At 37.9% G+C, this 19,225-nt stretch overlaps 1 protein-coding gene across 4 annotated transcripts in view; it reads right to left on the bottom strand.

Annotated features, from left to right (window-relative positions):
* The window catches only part of zdhhc9 (zDHHC palmitoyltransferase 9), a 29,393-nt gene extending 10,168 nt beyond the window's left edge, over positions 1-19,225 (bottom strand). The window contains exons 1-4 of one of the 4 annotated variants that reach the window (XM_079838381.1): positions 18,722-19,214; positions 18,371-18,578; positions 6,045-6,205; positions 792-950 (exon numbers count right to left, since the gene is read on the bottom strand). In XM_079838381.1, the coding sequence (XP_079694507.1) occupies positions 792-950; positions 6,045-6,205; positions 18,371-18,537 (487 nt within the window). In that variant the 5' untranslated portion in view covers positions 18,538-18,578; positions 18,722-19,214. Of the gene's footprint in view, positions 1-791; positions 951-6,044; positions 6,206-18,370 lie in introns of all 4 variants that reach the window. The other 3 variants (XM_079838379.1, XM_079838380.1, XM_079838378.1) reach the window with 3 other exon arrangements.

Below are 19,225 nucleotides of genomic sequence, written 5' to 3'. Positions count from 1 at the left end.
AACTGTCTCATAATAATTTGTGAAAGTCTAAAAGTCAGTTTCTACATTCTAACAGTGATGGCAGATACAGGCAGATATTTTTAGCTGCTAAAAAAATCTGGAGATGGTACCCAAACCAGAGATTGATTGTGTGTGTGGGTGTGTGTGTGTGTGTGTGTGTGTGTGTGTGTGTGTGTGTGTGTGTGTGTGTGTGTGTGTGTGTGTGTGTGTGTCAGGTGCAGGCCGCCCAACAAATGGCCCTGTGTTCAGGATGACTGTGCAAAGAGATCAAAAGTGAGCCATCAGTGAACTCTCTAATATCAGCATATGTATCTCACTAACCTTGCAATATGTGTGTGTGAGTGAGAAAGTGACTCATCTCTCAACAATTCACTATTATACAGGAGTGTCAAATGGCATGTGCATATGCTACTATATCAAAGGTAAGAATTCTTGTGTGTATACATAGTAATAAAGAGAAAATTATATATAAAAATAGAATTCTGACAAACCATGGCAACTGCAGCTTATTTTTATGGATACCAAAAATTATAAACTTAATGAAACTGCAACAAACTAAATAAACAAAGTTAAAATGTGAACAAGGTGAAAAAATCTACAAAAAACTAAACTTATACATAGAAAATAAATAAAATAAAAAAAACATGTCTTGTGAGTTTTTTTGGCCTTGTCAGGTTTAATTCATTAGTTGACCAAGAATACTTATCATGCACACCTCTTCTCAAAAAGCCACACTATTTGAGGTTCCATTCATCACTGTAGTACAAAAGGTTAAGGTTTCAAACACTTACCCACACAGTTGTCACAGATGCTGCAGTGAGAAGCCCGAGGGGGTCTGAAGATCTTGCAGGTGTAGCAGTACTTCAGCTTGACGATCTGGTTATTAATTTGCACATTCTTGATGCGAGGCGGAGGCCGCTGTCCAGCCAAGACGTTCCCATTGGCCGCTTCTGAAAGAGATGGGTAGAAACAATAAACATGGCAACCAAGCTCTCCATATGAATGACGCACAGCACAGCCACTGGAGGAGGACTCACAGGACTCAAGGGCACTCCAAGTAGTATGACTCAATGACACAAGACACAGAAAACACACCAATAAATCAGAGCCATGTATTTGACATTATGTGTGTGGCTTTGAGAAGAGAGGTCACACCCTCAAATACAAAATAGTAATTTATGGTGCTGGTATGATAAAGCATAATGATTTTTGCACTAAAGTTGAATGTTAAGCTGAATGAGAATAAAATGCTCTGGATTTACCAGCCCAATGCATGAATTAAAAAAGGATTTCAAAAGGAAATTGTTAGAAAACATGAAAGGGTTAAGCCAGTCATTATCACAAAATAAACCTTTGAGTGATTAAGACCAAATATACATGAACTATTGATTTAAATGATCATGATTTGATTTTGTGAGAAGATGGAACTAGCACATTAAAAGGTAACAACGGTTAAATTTAGTGATCATTTAGTGATCATTATACAAAAATATTTGACCACAAAATGATTCAATTGACCAATGCAAAAGTCATGTAAGAAATTCTGGGGTATACATATGAAAGAAAAAAAAAATACTGTTCTGATAGCGACAATAATGAAGGAAAAGCACTTCGTTTACAAGACAAGAATCGAATTTCATCATGCAGTGGAAAAAGGTAATTTCCTTACATTTGTCAACTCTGTACTTTAATACTCCAGGGAAGTGGCTGCATTAGCATGTGCTCAGGAGGCAGAACTACACAGCTGCCCTCTAATCTATGGAATTCCAAAGCTGACTAAATTATAAATAAATAAATGAAGAAATTTGATTTATACTTTATTTATACTTTTATTTCATTATTTATGTATTTATTTCCACATTGATTTATGTATATATGCATTTGTCTACATTTATTTATTTCCACATTTATTTCTACATTTCTTTGTCTGTATGCTAATGAGGGGGGCGTGTAATTTACATCAGACATAGCAATCGAGCTCTGAGTGGCGCTGAAGCTTTGAGGGCTTAAATTACTTAAACCGTGATATAAGATTTTGGATATATTGCCCATCTCGAAGTCATTCATTCCCTGTGCGACTATTTGGTCACACCACACGGTGTCTCAAAGCTTCAGCACTGCCACTCTGAGCTCAATTGCTATGTCTGAGGTAAAACACGCCAGGGTTGGCTAAAACGGCACATCCATACTTGCATCTGATCCAGCATTAGACACTTTTAATCAGTCACACAGACAAAATAGCTCTAAAAATAGCATATTAAAGCTTGGATATTGAAATGGAGCAGAGACGGCAGAGGAAATCTGTAGAAATCAATCTTTGCCCTGCCCTGCTGGCTGCAGTACTCAAACAAAACTGCCCTATTTTAAGAGGGTACAGTTGAATCAATACCCAAATTTTGGCTTTGTACGATAGCAATCTAAAAAAACAAAAAAACACATTCAACAATTTAATGTCAATAATTTAAGAAGAATCTTGTTGTTATTGTTGTTAACCTGATAATTAATTTAGATATTTTTTTACTTACCAGATATGATGAAATGACTTTCCACTACTTTCTACAAAAATGTCTGTCGCCTCATTGTACAAAATAGGACATGATATTTCATATTTGATGAAATTTGATCAATTTCACTTAAATTACTGACTTTTACTTAAATTACAGAATTAAAAAATTCTAATTAATTTGAAAAAAAATTGTTTTTTATAAAAATAGGACAATTCCAATTAAACAAATTAAATTAATTAATCGTAACTAAGTGACCTTGAAAGAATCTACATCTTTAATCCTTATCCAGTAAATCACAAACAACTGGAAAAGTCATGGGGCCTTCAAATATTGTTGTGGGCAGTGGTTCAACATTAATTTAAATGTATTATGCTTTTATGCCTGAATTTGCAATATGATGTTATTGTAGTACTGTACATTTTTGTACCATTTAATCTCTTTAGTACCATACAACACAATCCTATTAGTGAGAGCTGAAGAACAATTCTAGATGTGAACAGGTTCCACAAAATCAGTGAAAATAGGTGTTTGTGTATATTTAATAATACAAGAGGATACTGCAGGTTATCAGGGGAATAGTCAAAGGAAATTATGTCCTGGTTTAGTGAACATCAGTGATAACAAATGCTGCACCGCCCCAAGGCACATCTGAGCGTCAGCCGCGGTATAAAAGAGAAACCAGGGAGGGGAATTGGGACAAGGGAGGTGGAACGGAGAGACGTGAGTGTGGAGAGTGTGGGGTGATGAGATGATCTTTACTGTAGCCCAGATCTTGTAATCAGTAGAGGGAACGGTGACACACTGGTGACTGAACTAAAGAAGGCACTATTCCCACAACCAAAAATCCCTAGAAGTGAAAATATCAAGATGACAGCAGCAAGTTAATCTAATCTAATTGCATTTAATTAGTCAGACGCAATGATGTTAACCTTTGTGACATTCAAAGTAGGACAAGTTTTCAACAAAAAAAAAGAAAGGACAACTATAAATACACATTAATCCCTTATTATAGTCCTATTTTCTGAAAATGTATATTTATAACTTTAGCTAGCGTGTAATGTTGCTGCTTGAGCATAAACAACATCTGCAAAGTTACAACGTTCAAAGTTTAAAGCAAAGGGAGATATTTGCTTTTAAAGAAATCAATTTCTAAGGACTACAGCAAACGGCCAGTAGGGACTACTAGACATTCCTCCAGGGTTGGTGACATCACCAGCCTCAATATTTACATAAACCCCTCCTACGTGAATATTAAACGAAACGCTGTTATTTTCATCCGGATTGCAGGTCTGGGGATGGGCGTTTAACATACAGCATGTTATATGCATGTGTGTTTGAGACAGAGGGGAACAGGTCTCAGATATATGCTGGCCATCATAAAGCACGAGACAGACAGGGGTCGGAGGAGAAGACTTGAAAATGTGACATAATGGACAATATTCGTCCTTTGCAATTCATGAGCGGTTCAGCGAGACAAACACTGCCAGTGTGAATCATGCACGACGGGCGCGCCTCCCGCTGCACATTTCACGGAGGAAAACATCCACAATCTTCGCGAGTTCAATGCCGGATTTGCACAAGGTCAGCTGCACGAGACAAACACTGCCAGCGTGTGGATGCTACTAGTAAAGCCAGTGTTTAGTGTTCGTTTTGGGTTAATGGTTCTTGCCACAGATATTTGGCTATAATCGTTCTAAAAATACAAAAGTGCCATTCAGTAGCGATCACTATAGATCCGCAGTCTTTACTCTTGAGGACTGAACAGGTTGAACAGGTTCTGCTCGATCATCTTCACTAAAATGTTCTGGGTCTGATTCGGGCTCAGATTGGTATGGTTTTATTGACGCCATTGTTTCTAATACTGACCAAAGCACAGTCTACCGGTAAGGGGTGTGGCGTTTCCGATAAACGTGCACTAGGCGGTTAGCGAATCACAACACACTGGGCCAGCTAACCAATCTGAGCCCACTGCGTATTTTTGAGGGACTGGCTTCATTCAACCCGGAAACCATCAGACCGTTTTACAAGGAGGGACAGAGCAGTGTAGAATAAAGGTCAAATATATGAAAAATAATGAAAACATTTTTAAAACGAAGCATGAACACATGTTACAGTGCACCCCACAAACACAATCAAGCCTTCAAAAGAATGTGTTTTACCACCCCTTTAACAATGAATGTTTGAGCAGATACTTCAAGAAAAATCCTTTACCATTTAAAAAAAAGACAAGATAAATGTCTCCGGTGAGCCCTAGGATTTAAATAAGCCTCAACGTTTTTTGCCAAACACCCCTGCAAGAGATATAACTTTCACTCAGTATAGTGATAACACTGGTTTATGTTCAAGGCAGTTACCACTGTGTGGATGTGCACCAGTCATGTGAAAAATATTATTTTTTATTTTACTTCTGTGCCTTTAATAAATACTAAAGTAAAGAAAAACATGAACGTGTAGAGGGAGAGAGAGGCAGGAATGGGGTTGGATCAGAAATGCATGGATCAGACTTTTCCAAGATGAATGTATACATGTACAAATTTGAGTAGTTACGTTTAAGGGAAAGTTTTCAGTGAACTGTAACTGCATTTGACTGCAGTGCCTGTTTTTATTTTTAGTCTTTCCTGGTGCTTGACAGTCAATGTCTTAAACATTTGTTTTTTTTTTGTTTGTGGCATATGGTCTTTGTATTTAAAGGAATTCAATAATTAAAAGAAATTTCAGGAAAGAAGACCATTAAAAGAACCAGACGTTATTCTGATAATTTTTTTTAAATTTGCAAGTATGCACACATTCACTCCTAACCGTATACCCAATATGTTGATTTAATTCTTTCTTTGATTTACTTGGTCATCTCAATCATTTCAACATTGATGAGTACTGTTATAGATCGCTGAGGCAGACCAGCCTAAAAAAAAAATATATAACTTAAAACTGTGTCATCCAAACAACTAACAGACCGGTGTGTAATGGTGTGCAGCAGAGAAGCATCAAGAACATCAGATATTGGGAGGGAGCAATTTGAAGGGAAGGGAATTCATGGTGGTTATGGCCCTGGTCCTTAGGCACTGTCTCATAACATTGTATGGAAAAACAGTAGCGTGAACATGTTATTTTATCCTTGACAGAGGAAAGAAAGTCATACAGGTTATCAAATGATTTTTGTGAAGACCTATTCCTTAAATACATATCTAAAACTTAAATGGTCCAAGTCAAAATACATCTTTGAGCACCCAAGTTAAACTTTTCTTCAATATCTGAGGTTATATAAAGTCCATCAAGCTTGAAGTCAAGAACACAATGTTTCCCAGATGAACTCAGAGTTCATGGTCCAACGCACTCAGGTTTTTAATCGCAAAACATAAACAATAAATTAATAAGCAGGCCTGGGCTTACACCGTCCCACTTACGCCACACGTCTGCTACACTATTCATGTTCTTCCCCTCACTGGGTCAAAACACCCGCAGATGGCACCGATTGTACAAACTATGGCATTAAACTTCAAATCCCCTTCCCCTGAACTCAGTTAGCCTCACACTCACCGATCTCCATCTCAATGAAGTTGGCCTCCTCCGGCAATGCCCGTGGCAGCACCCCAGGGTCACTGAAGCTGGTTCTGAGCAGCATGGCCATTACGAAGATGAAGAGCAACACTGCAAACACAGGGATGGCCGGAGACAGGTGCACTGCCAGGTACGGGCACCTACACAGGACAAGAGAACAAGCAGGGTTAAAAAAGATGACAAGGATAACATGAAATGAACAACACAGAGGTTTAATTAGCATACAAAGCAAAACAGCTATATCTCTAGTTTCAAAAAGTGAAGTGTGGAATTTTTGTGCTATTAATGCAACAAAACAAATTAGGATACCCGACAGAAACATTGGCTCAGCCAATGCTGTGAGTTTGGGGATGGGATTATCCATGTATCTAAAGCCAGGCCCAGGTACACACTGTACAATTTATAATAGTCCTTTGCGACTGTTGCTAGTCGGACTGTACAAACATGATCCTCACTGTAAGCCATGTCACACTGTAGGATCTCAGTTGTCATTAAATGTCAGACTGTATGTCAAGACACGTTAAAAATGGACGCACACAAGAGGAGTCATCCGGAGTCATGTTCGATGACTGTGAGCTGCATTTACATGAGGGATAGAAATGGTGACTAGCAAACAGCGTTCATTTTGATCATGGCTTTTCTCAGGGGAAAAAGCAAAGACGTGTGTGTAGCAAGTGGTGGTTTGTTGTTGTCACATTAATTGCAGCATAAGTTTATATGCTCCTATTGTTTTTTTTATTTGACGGTTGTTGTAGGAGAAGTCACACTGCATGACTCAAAATTTCTGACACTGCCAGAATTTCGTTGCAGGTAAAATTTGATCGCAAAGAAACGTCGATCAAAGACTACAGATTTTAGCCGAGAATAAGCGGAATATTTTATGATTTACAAAACTTGTATCAGACTGCCAAATCATGACCAAAATCGTATACAGCGTTCACCTGGGTTTACTTAAAGGAAGATGAGGGTGTTTTGGGGATAACATTAATAATGCAATGCAATTTAATATAATCAAACCTACATAAGACAAGTGGTTTGGAGAATGGATGGAAAATAAAATATTTCTTGGATTCTGTTTGATGATGCAAGTGGCAAAGAAATTACACAATCCACATTTAATCACATAAATGCTGCTAAGAGTTTTTTCTTCCAAAAAGTTAGTTTCACACATTAATTTCCCTAAAGCAAAATGCAATGGATACATAAAAAACAAAACAAACATTCCACTTGGATTGCCAATGTTTTAGGATATAACGTTCCTAAATCTAACACAAAAACATTCCTCCCTGAAATAAATGGGGGGGATCATTGATGAAGAGGGTTTGTAATATCTGTCTGGCTCAGTTCTTCCCTAAAGACAGTCTTTTTAAAGCCAACAATGAAGCAGTCAGGGCGGATGTTTACTATGACTGACTGTGCTTTCTCCATTTCCGCAGGCAGACAGCCATACAGCAATGAATTTGGTTGCTCCAATAAATTGCGGATGACTTGGGTCCTGTAAAAGTGCCTCCCTTTGCTCAGCCTGCAGCAGATTGGTCGGCTCCACAGGCCACAGCATTGAGCTATTAATAGGGTCACCCTGGCTCTCCTCCACCACTCTCTCCTGCAATGTAGACTTGCTATACTAAGATAATGTATGGCTAATACATCACTATAATGGTACATCTCATCACAGACACAGTACATTCACTCTCAGGGGGAAATTTGCTTCACTTAGCATTCTGCATGTGAAAAGGACTTCTTTACACCAACTAAAATACAGTGAGACAGATTACAACACAATACAAAGAACTAGATTTTTGTAATAAAAAATATTGTGCTTGCCTATGCAAAAGTTGCCACTTTGATACTAAAGTGTTGTTGGAGGTTGCTTATGTGCTGCAGTGTTTTTCAAAATGGGTTCAGGGACTAGTATTATCTTTGATTTTCAGTTTTCATCACAATACATTTGAAGTTTTTAGTAATTTTGTTGTGTGCTAATATTAAGTATTTTAACATTTCTATACTTCAATTTACTTCTGTTTTAGTATTAGCAATTTTAGTACTAAATAAGTAACTTGAACGTATTTTGTTCAGTGAGATGCCATGGCAACCTTTCAAATATTTGATTAGATATTTGAAATTGTAAATTTAACAATGATTATTGGAGTATGTTTTTCAACAACAAAAAAACTATTTCAGTCTTTGTACTTCAAAATTTCATGTTTAATTCAATGTGTAATACTTGCCATTTCTTTATAGTTAATTGTGAAATTTACTAGCAGTTTCTAAGAGAAAATTGTTTCTACAAATAGTTTTCAGTGTATGTGTATATACACATATCTAAACATACTCTGATGGTAGAATAAACTTTAGTGTATATTTCCCAGATAGTTTTATGTCACATTCAGTCACATTCATTCCCTGTAGTGTGCAAGGCAAAAATCGTACATCCGAATCGCTTAGAAAAGTACTAGCCCATTTCTCCTCAACAAGCCACACATTTTGATGCATCATTAATACAAACAGATTTACACACTGAAGTTAAAAACTTTTCGAAGGCTAGACTTATCAAGCACAACGTATAATACAAAAGATACATATAGAGTTATACAAACTATAAATGTGCCAATCTAACACTCTTACAATGCATACAGAACACCGGTTTAACCAGTCTACCAGTCTATACTAGTCTGTGGGTTTGTCTCCTCACACAGTACACACAGTACAATAGATTGCAGGTGTAGGAAATATTATCAACTGAAAGATAATTTCCAGTCAGACTACATGGTACAAGTTGAGCCGTTTCACACACTGGTGAGTCAGCATACCAGAGCCATCAATGCACTGGAATTCTACCTGTGGTACGGGTCAGATTAGTATGATCCATTTTAAACTATGAGACTGGAAAACATAAAGAGGAGCGAGAAAAATCAGGGGCCGAGCTGGTCGATAAAACTTTCCACTGCCCAGATCCTGAGTAGAATGCTGCAGGAAAATCCATTTATTATTTTGAAAGCTACGACGGGGCAGAGAGGAGGAAAACTGAGGAGAACTGTGTGTGTGTGTGTGTGTGTGTGTGTGTGTGTGTGTGTGTGTGTGTGTGTGTGTGTGTGTGTGTGTGTGTGTGTGTGTGTGTGTGTGTGTGTGTGTTCTGCTGATGACTTCAACCATCTTGAACCTGTGCCATCATCAGTTCCTATCACAGCCCTGAGCTTCCCGGACATTACCCATCATGCAGTGCTGGATGGGACTTCTCTCCCCATAATCAATACCAGAGACAAGCAGCTCCGATATTAAAGATTCTGTTATTACCACTACTGACACCGAAGGTTATTTAACCGCCATAATTAGCACTTAACTTCCTTCATAAAAACATATAAAAAAACAGCACATATTGTGCCTCAATATGCATAATCAACACTTCAAATCAACACAAACTCCCATTCACAAACCATTTGACTACCATAATGAGACAGTTCTGTAGCAGGATATTCAACTGCAAAAAATGTATGATGGTAATCAACTTAAATCACAAAATGGGTGTTACATATCCCACAATGGAGCTATACTAAATGAGAGTTTGCTAAACAATTCCTAAATAGCCATACGGCTACTGGATAACATTATCAGTCAGGATCAGTGCAAGTTATTTTATTCTAATTCAAGGGTACAAAGAAAAACCATTGTTGTGTCTGAAACAACACACCAAATGAATAATTCACAATCGGACCAGAAACAAGCAATACTAGAGTAAACATGTGGACTTATATGCAACAAAATGGAGGAGCTTTTGTGTAAGACTCATAAAAATGTTTTGCATTTTAATTATCTGCACACTGTGCCACAGAGAACAAAGTGAAAAGGGCTATTTTGCACAGGCAAGACGACACGAAGCACAACGGCAGAGCTTTATGGCTGGCTATATGGAATGGCTTATCTGTGTGTGTCCGTAAAATCAATAGAGCTGCTTCGGTCTAACTGGTCTCTAGGTGGAGATCAGTGGGGGCAGGGAGGCCTGACAATTACCATTACTGATAGCGTTCAGTGCAAACATCCGGTACTCCACCAGAAAGGATAATGAGGGGAGAAAAAAGGCATATAATGGCTAAAAACAGCATGTAGATTCATTGGGGCCCAGTTAAATCTGAAAAAAATATTTATATACTTTATATTTTATATATTACAGAGTTTATGTGCAATGAGCTCTCACATTCATACAACACCGTTCCAAAACCCCCCCCCCCAAAAAACAAAATCATGCACCAAATACTGAGAGAAAGATTTTCCACTTGTTATACTTCTAAGGATGGAAACATGCATTGATGTATAAATAAATAAAACCATAAAGTAAGTCAAACTGAGTGAATGGTCCTGTAAATCCTTGGAAAACATGCAACATGCAAATAATCACCTCATCCTTCTGAATTTTGCATCGCAAAACTTGATGATATGATATTAAAGTAGTATGCAATAATAGCACTAACAATAACAAAGTGGGGAAAGATTTGCAAGTGAACAAATAAATTGCAATCATACATCCTGATGTGACATCAGTGGTTAAGGGACTTTCAGGAAAGCTTAAAGTACAATTGGTGTAGATAATCTGATAAAGTACAAAAGGTTATTTGAGCTGACGCACAGATATAAAAATTTTGTAATGTACCGTGACATTGCCATGCCTGGAAATTTCATGCACATTCCTCATGGAGACAAATTTGCCACAGCTCCAGTTTTGCATTCATATAACACAGGGACACAAAACCCCCAAAAGAGTCTTCTCTCCTTTATCACGACCCCTGCAGAGAAACAGCAACAGAGAGCAGCCCTCGAAAGCTCACACAGACTGTGTCACTGACCACAAAAAGTCATACACTTAACAGTTCAACAGCAACAACATGAGTAACTATACACCCTTCAATGATACACATAAAAAAGTATAGATATTATATAAAATGTATAGATATTTACCTGCTCAGTTACAAAGCCATAAAACAAACATACAAGACAAAGGCAGAGTGAAACCTGAACCATGTACTACTAAGGTGAAAGAATGAGTGGGCAAAAACAATCAACAGAATCTAAAGACTGTCAATATATGAAGTGCTACTATGTAAAAGTTTCACTGGTGTAAAATTATTTCAGTAAGAAGATGGAAGTATGCAGGTAAAGAGTGCTAGTCTGCATCACTAACATTACCAAACAAAATTGCAAAAAATGTCTGTTTTCAAACAGGTTTCCTGAATACTCTGGCATTGGCATTGGTGCGCAAATAGACAGTTTTGCACCAAACTCATGCCAAAGGTTGCGTCACAGACAGTATTTACACACTTCAGGAATTCAGTTTATTAATGTCTTATTTGAAGTTGTTTCTACTTGTTTTTTCAGTGTTACTAACTAATCTTAAAGGAACTGTATGTAAGAAATGTATTTCAATTAATCATCAAATGGCCCTGATATGTCTCTAGACATTAAGAAATCATGTTAATTTCAAATATTTATATCACTGACAACGGTTGTCCGGCCAAGATATTGTCATTTTAAAAGTGAAGTTGCTGTTGACATGTGTCATGCCTGAAGCGCCACCCTCCACCTGTCTACCAATCACGAAGTCAGTAGTGTTTCTGCATTCGGGTTGCCAGCTCTGCTCTAGTTACCACAGCTGCAGCTACAAACTTTTTGGATAAACAATGTCTAACTTTACGAAACCTAAACGACCTCGTTATGAATCAGAAAAACGTTGTGACAGTGTCCGAGATAAAACAAGGATTTGTATAAGAGATGCCTTTGAAAGATGGAGACGGCTGAAAATGGAGAATAATTTGAAGACTGATGCCAACGTTGCTAATTTTCTCCTGGACAGGTAAGGTTCATCTATGTTTGGCTAACTTGTACTTAATGTAAATGGACATTTCAAATATTCATGACAGTCGAACAAAGATATGCATGTTCGTGCAAAGTAACGTTAGGTTAGCGCAGATGGAGGAGGCGGGTCATTGAATTGAAAAGGTAACGTTAAGGAATTGTTTGGTAAATAAAAACGGCGAGTCGTCATTGCTAACATTAGTAATGCATTATCAGAGCCCGTTTCTCTGTCATTATGCTGGGACGCTGAGGAAAACAACAGCACGCCTATTATGGCACTGTGAAAACGTATTTGAGACAGTAGCCTAACGTTACCTCAGTAAAAATTATTCCTCATTCGTTCTTCGCATATATAGTGGACAAAACATGGTGCAAGTTGACCTGTATGACCATTGCTAATGTTATTTAGCTTTGCTGTAATTTTGCTATAGTATTTTTTCATGTGGGAATGTACTGTCACATACGAGCGTTCATATTTACGATTATATTTGGCTAATCGCCATTAGTACATTTTTGCGATTCATAATTACTTCACAAAACATCGCTCTTGAAGCATAAACATAATTAACAGAAAGAAAAAAAAACTTACTGTGTACGACTCGTCACTTGCCATTGAAAGCTCCTTGTAGCAGCCTACCTTCCTGCTGCATCCTGCAGCCTAGCTGGCAACCTCGAGTCAGGGGAGGGGGAGAGGGGATACACCGCTCTACAGTCATTTGAAAGTGATTGCAGTACCAGTTTTGGCCACAGTCCTACATACAGCTCCTTTAAATTATTTTTTAAAAAGTTGTTTGAAAATAAATAATAATAAATTACTACATTACTAAAACAATCTAATATTTGTGTTAATATTCAAATAAATCATACTTTTTTTCACCTTTAAAGGGATAGTTCACCCAAAAATGAAAATTAGCCCATAATTTCCTCACCCTCAAGTCATCCGAGGTGTATATGACATTCTTCTTTCAGACGAATAAAATCTGAGTTATATTAAAAATGTTCTGGCTAATCCAAGCATTATAATAGCAGTAATAGTTGCTCTGTTTTTGAAGTCCATAAAAAATGCATCTGTCCGTCAAATAACATGCTCCACGCGGCTCCGGGGTGTTAATAAAGGCCTTCTGAAACGAATCGATGCATTTGTGTAAGATAAATATCCATTTTTTTTTTTTATAATTGTTTTCTATGGCTCTGCATCAGCCGTCCCCGCGCCATCACTTCCGCCGAATAAGGTCAAAATATACCAAAATACCGCCGCTATCATAGATATATACTTAGATTCCTCATTAGTGCCTGCGCGGATCGGTCGAATGAGGCATCTACGTATATATATCGTTGATCGCGCCAGTATTTTGACCTTATTCGCCAGAAGTTATGGCGCTGGGAAAACTAGATGACATTCGTCTGATAAGAGATAAAAAAAATTACATAAATACTGTTCGGTTTCTCGCAGAAACCGATCATTTTGTGTCTTAAGACATCAATGTGTCGCCACGAGCCGCATGGTTTAATAAGGATTCGTATGTCTATGTGTTTTTACTCTCATACTCTAAAATATCCCCATTGACATGCATTATATGACTATCACACTGCAACGGTTGGAGTTAAAAATCTTAATTTGTGGTTTACTGAAGAAACATAGACACCTACATCTTGGATGCCCTGGGGGTAAGCAGATAAACATAAATATTTCGTTTTGGGGTGAACTATCCCTTTAAGTTAAAAATATAAGGCCAATAGCAAGTGATTCTTCTTTTCAGCCAATGGTGGATCGGCAAAGGTCGACACTATACTGTCTACTTTCACACACAGACACATTGCAGATTTTTCACAGAATTTCGAGCCTCTACAATCAACCCTAATCTTACTGCTCCAAATCTGATATCCAAACAGAGGACAAACATAAATCCATTGCAACCTGCACAGTCTTGTTTATACGGCCAACAATTAAAATGTAAGTGCAAAGACTCTCAGCAAACAGGAACATGTATAGAGAGAAATGGGAGACCTTCGCTTCAAGAAGACAGAGCAAAAGACAAAGATCTTTAGAAAAAAAAAACAGTGCAAAGTCCAGCTACGCTAATCAGTCTTGTGCTTGAAACTCAGCCTGTCCAGACACAGAACACAATAATGTGAGCATTCAGTAATACTCAAATAATTCCCTGTAAATTCCGGATAGCTGGAAGCAAAGTGTTTCCATAAACACTGTCTTTCTCTTCTGGAATCTCATGGTATTAAATAAAAGATAAAGTGGACATAAAATACATGTGCACTACTGAAACTGAAGACCCTGTAGATCTCATAAGAGACCATGTGAATAACCTCAGATGATATTTAATAATTGTCAGTCAAACCTAATGTCAATTCCAGTCTGTAGAGAAGAAATTCAGTTTTGGAGCTGGTTACAGACAATGCCGGGATATCAAAAATGACTGACGGATGAACTGAAATGGTAAGTGCCAAAAACAAACAAACAACAACAAAAAAACATTCAAGTTCCTCTATTAGCTTGTCATTGTAAGAAACAATTTGGAATCACTCTTTTGCACTCAGCCCAGTTTCTATGCTAATATGTCTGCCCCCCGAGGACTAATTATCAGTAACAGCGATATGAACATGGCGTGCAATGAAACCCTACAGGAGCCAGAAGCTCCATACATGTCGGCGAGTTTCTGACTAAGAGAAGGGAATCATTTCCTGTGCTGATGATCAAGCCTAATGGAGGAGCACATCACTGGAGTCTCAGGAAACACTGACCACAGACAACACAGTCCACACAAGGGAGCCCATATTCACCCAACAGAGCTCACTCACATCCAGCTTTATCAACAATGGACAGCAATCTACTATTGTCCCAAAGTGTTTCAGTAACAAAGATGACACAGCTCTTAATTGTTTCCCATCCATCAACAGGAGAAGGGTCTCATACAACTTGAAAGATTTGCTTTTAGATAGAGTATCTATATTCTAAAATTATTTTAGGTTCATATTAGAGTTTGAGATCTCAAGCTCCAAAAAGGTTCATATCAAATTTGATTAATAAAACCATATTGTCTTTTACAGGCGATAATTCATATAGCTATTTTTGTAGCAAAAAAAGAGAAAAGCAGTTGATTACATTAGGGCTTTCATATAGTGATGGTAAGTCATTCCCGCAAATTAGTTTGCCTTAAAGGGCCAGTCCAATAAAAAACAATTCAGCAACGGACCCTTTTCACAGACTGTGATGACGCATTTAAAGATCATTAGCAACGCAGAATTTTTTTTTTTTTAATGTATACATTTATAACGCTATACTTTGTATTATATTACATTTGCATCAAATTAGTGGTTGTGGGAGTGACTTTCTCTCTTCTGACTTATCAATCCCTCTATTTATTTATTTATTTTTTTTGGCTCTTTTTGAAAGTTGTGTTTTTCTTTTGCTATTTGAGCACATGGGAGCACAAAAAATGCATTTAATGTAGTCTCTCATTCACCAATATTAAAGTTTACCCAACTATGACGACTTCCTCTTCTGAGAAACCCGGAAATGTGAAAAGGGTCAATTAATTTACAACATAATTAAATCATGTTGTCCCAGACATCACAGTGTGGCATATTACCTTAGGCTACTCTAGACACATGCAAGCAAATATTGCCGATATTATGTTTTGCAATTATGATTAGTTTTATACATTTATTTTATATCAATTCAGTTGCATTTAAACTACATTTTATATATATATATATATATATAATTTAATTAATTGCATAAACAATAGGCTACTATAATTTAAGCAATTACATCTTTTGGCTAAAATGTTTTGCACATTGTAATAAAATGCTACTCAAAACAAACTGTTTGTATCTGTATTGATAAACTATAGGCTAAACTATAGCTTTTTACAGTAGCATAGGGTGATATCAGCTAAATTGGGCCACTTTTTGGTAAATCGCTTGGGACAGTAATACAATACCATATATGCCTTTTCCATGTGTTTTTATGATTATTAATGACTGGTTTTGATAATGTTGTGTTGAAATTATGTAAAAAAATATTATTATTTAGGCCCTACAGTTCTTAAAACATCAGCTGTGCCAATTTTTTTTGCATGAGCAGTTTCAGGTAAAATGGGCCGCTGTTTCAGGCAAAATGGGCCGCTGTTTCAGGTAACCAATGGGCTTGTCAAACTGCAGGGAAATAGTGATTTATCATCAATTTTTATTTTATGTAACCACATACATTTAAACTGCATTAAACAAACATTAAAACATTTTAACATTTTGGGTGCAAACCCACATATTCAAATGTGCAATTAAAAAAGTCAATTTTGGAACAGCATAGATCATTGGTCAGTGGTGTGTGTGTGTGTGTGTGTGTGTGTGTGTGTGTGTGTGTGTGTGTGTGTGTGTGTGTGTCGGTGTGCTTGTTTATGTGATTTATGAGGGCACAAATTTGTATAATGACATTTACCAATTACACTGATATTATTAAAGGGTTAGTTCACCCAAAAATGAAAATTCTGTCATTAATTCCTCACCCTCATGTCGTTCGACACCCGTAAGACCTCCGTTCATTTTCGGAACACAAATGAAGATATTTTAGTGTAAAGCTGATGGCTGAGAAAGGCTTCAGATAGGCCTCCATTGGCATTCAGTACATTCACACTCACAAGACCCATAAAAGGCACTAAAAACGTCGTTACAAAGTCCATCTCACCACAGTGACTCTACAATAATCTTACGATGCGACGACAATAGTTTTTGTGCGCAAAAAAAATTTAAATAACACCTTTATTCAACTTGTTCTTGTCTTCCGTGTGTGCCTCCACGACGCATGCGTGAGAATATGACGTAGCGCCAGCGTTCGGGAATCCATGAAATGCGCACTTTCGTCCCATTTTGAGAACTACGCCGAGACCTAAAGCATGACCAATGTAGAATTCAACAGCTGAGACACGCGCGTCTTCCTCTGCTTGTAAACAAATCTCTTCTGGGTCATGTGTCCGAACGCCGGATCTGCGTCATATTCTTGCGCATGCGTCGTGGAGGCACACACGGAAGACAAGAACAAGTTGAATAAAGGTGTTATTTTGATTTAATTTTGCGCACAAAAACTATTGTCGTCGCTTCGTAAAATTATTGTAGAGTCACTGTGGTGAGATGGACTTTGTAACGACGTTTTTAGTGCCTTTTATGGGTCTTGTGAGTGTGAATGTACTGAATGCCAATGGAGGCCTATCTGAAGCCTTTCTCAGCATCAGATTTACACTAAAATATCTTCATTTGTGTCTGAAGATGAACGGAGGTCTGACGGGTGTCGAACAACATGAGGGTGAGGAATTAATGACAGAATTTTCATTTTTGGGTGAACTAACCCTTTAAAAACCATTACGCCTATGGAGAGTCCTCATAATGTTGTTGCACCAACATATGTGTGTAGTTGTGTGTGTGTGTCGGTGTGCGAGTGTGTGGGTGTGTGTGTACACACATACACACTCACCCACACACTTCCACAGACACACTCACACATGTATGTGTGTTTGTGAGTGACACAGAGGCTGGCCCATTTTAGCTGAAACAATGTGGCCCATTTTACCTCAGTGGGTTAAGGTAAATTGGGCCGTCAAGAAAAACATCACTTTTCCAAAAAATATGTTCATATACCAAACTAACAGCATTATTTCTGATGGATGCCATCAAGACAGATATTATGCATATTTTTTTATGTGCATGTTTGTTTTTTTTATAGATTTATCATCCTTATAATAGTTTAGTTAGATTTGGTATGCCAGGCTACTTACCATGCAGCTTTCTGGTGCAGTCTTGATTTGAATTATTGCCCCACCCACCAAAGCAAACATAAACCAATCAAATCACCTGTTACTTGTCAAACACAGTTATGACAACAGTTTGAAATCCTTTTCAGTCATTGGCTCTAAATTCCAGAGGGGCTGGGACCCCCAAACCTTAAATGGCCCATTTTACCTGATGGCCCATTTTACCTGATATCACCCTACATTTTATTTGTAACATTTAGAATAAGTGTTTTCTGAACGAACATACAGAAATCCTCCGTTTTCGATTAGTTGTTGACTCAAGAACTGCTGGGAGCGATTCGTCGTTATCGTTCTGAACCTCTCCAGCCAATTCACTGAAAAGATTAGACTCGACAGAACGGTTCGTTTACGAATCTGACATTTCTACTGTAAAACACTGCCATGGCGTACAGTATCCTCAATGTCAGCTTGCACGAATGAGAAATTGCTTACTACAAAACATTTCCATTTTTGCAATGACATTAGACAAGTGAACATAGGCTACTACACTGCAAGATTGTAATGAAGGAAAGACGAAGCTGCCCAGACTGGTGTCGCGTGCGTGCAGCAGTGTCGACAGCGCTCCGGTGGGTTTTGGTCGCGTCGCTAGCAGTGCACACGATATGTCTGTAATAATCACCAATAATAATATCCACTTACTCAAAGGCGAAGAACAGAGAGCAGGTTCCAATGATGAGAAATAAGGTCAGGTAAAATACTCCTTTCTGGCGAGCCATCATTACCCGTCCATCGCAGCAGAAGGTGTTTTTCCCAGGTAATTCCTCCCATTTTCGAGTAACCTTCCGCGCTATCATCACCGCCGACATGGTAGCGAATGTACAATTGGATTGTCTTTCGTCAATTTAACCTGGAATAAACCACAGCCGTGTCCACCTATATGATTAACCTGAGATTAACGAAAGCTTAAAGTTATCAGCAATAAAAATACAGGAGGTAGGCTAATTCTTCCTTCACGTGTAAGATTTGTTTGTAGGATTCTTCAATCGTCACCATCAGCCTGTCGCTCTACATATCTGCTCTTCTGTACATAAATCCATGGTTAAAGTCCCAAATTCCCAATCAAATGCCAGAAAGCAAAATCCTCGTCCAAAAGCGGAGATTTCCCATTCTGGCGCAATATGAAAGTGCTTCCGTTCAGAATCTGTCCAGATATCGAACGAGAAAGCGAAGCTGACGTGAAATAAACGTGCAAACGCTAAAAGCACATCTGGAGTGAGAGTGGACCTTGACCGACTGACATTTCTGTCATTTGTTAGGTTGGTTAAACGCGTCTATCTCGAGAGGATTTTCCGTCCGTCCCCTTTCTCTTAAAAGGATGCAAAATAAATTTGGCTAAAGCCTTTTCTGACCTATGCCGATTATTCAGAAATTATTTGTGTAATGTGTAAGATACTATTTCCTCCAATTTCGCGTCGTAGGATGCAAGCAAGCCTGGATTCTCATCGGGAGCAGGAAACACGCCTAGATTTAAATGTCTCTTCTTAAAGGGCCAGT

Source organism: Gobio gobio, assembly GCF_949357685.1.
Source record: "Gobio gobio genome assembly, chromosome: 16".
NCBI classification, from domain to species: Eukaryota; Metazoa; Chordata; class Actinopteri; order Cypriniformes; family Gobionidae; genus Gobio; species Gobio gobio.
The sequence above is the reverse complement of the archived record's forward strand: the minus strand, read 5'-3'. Positions and strand labels throughout refer to the sequence as shown.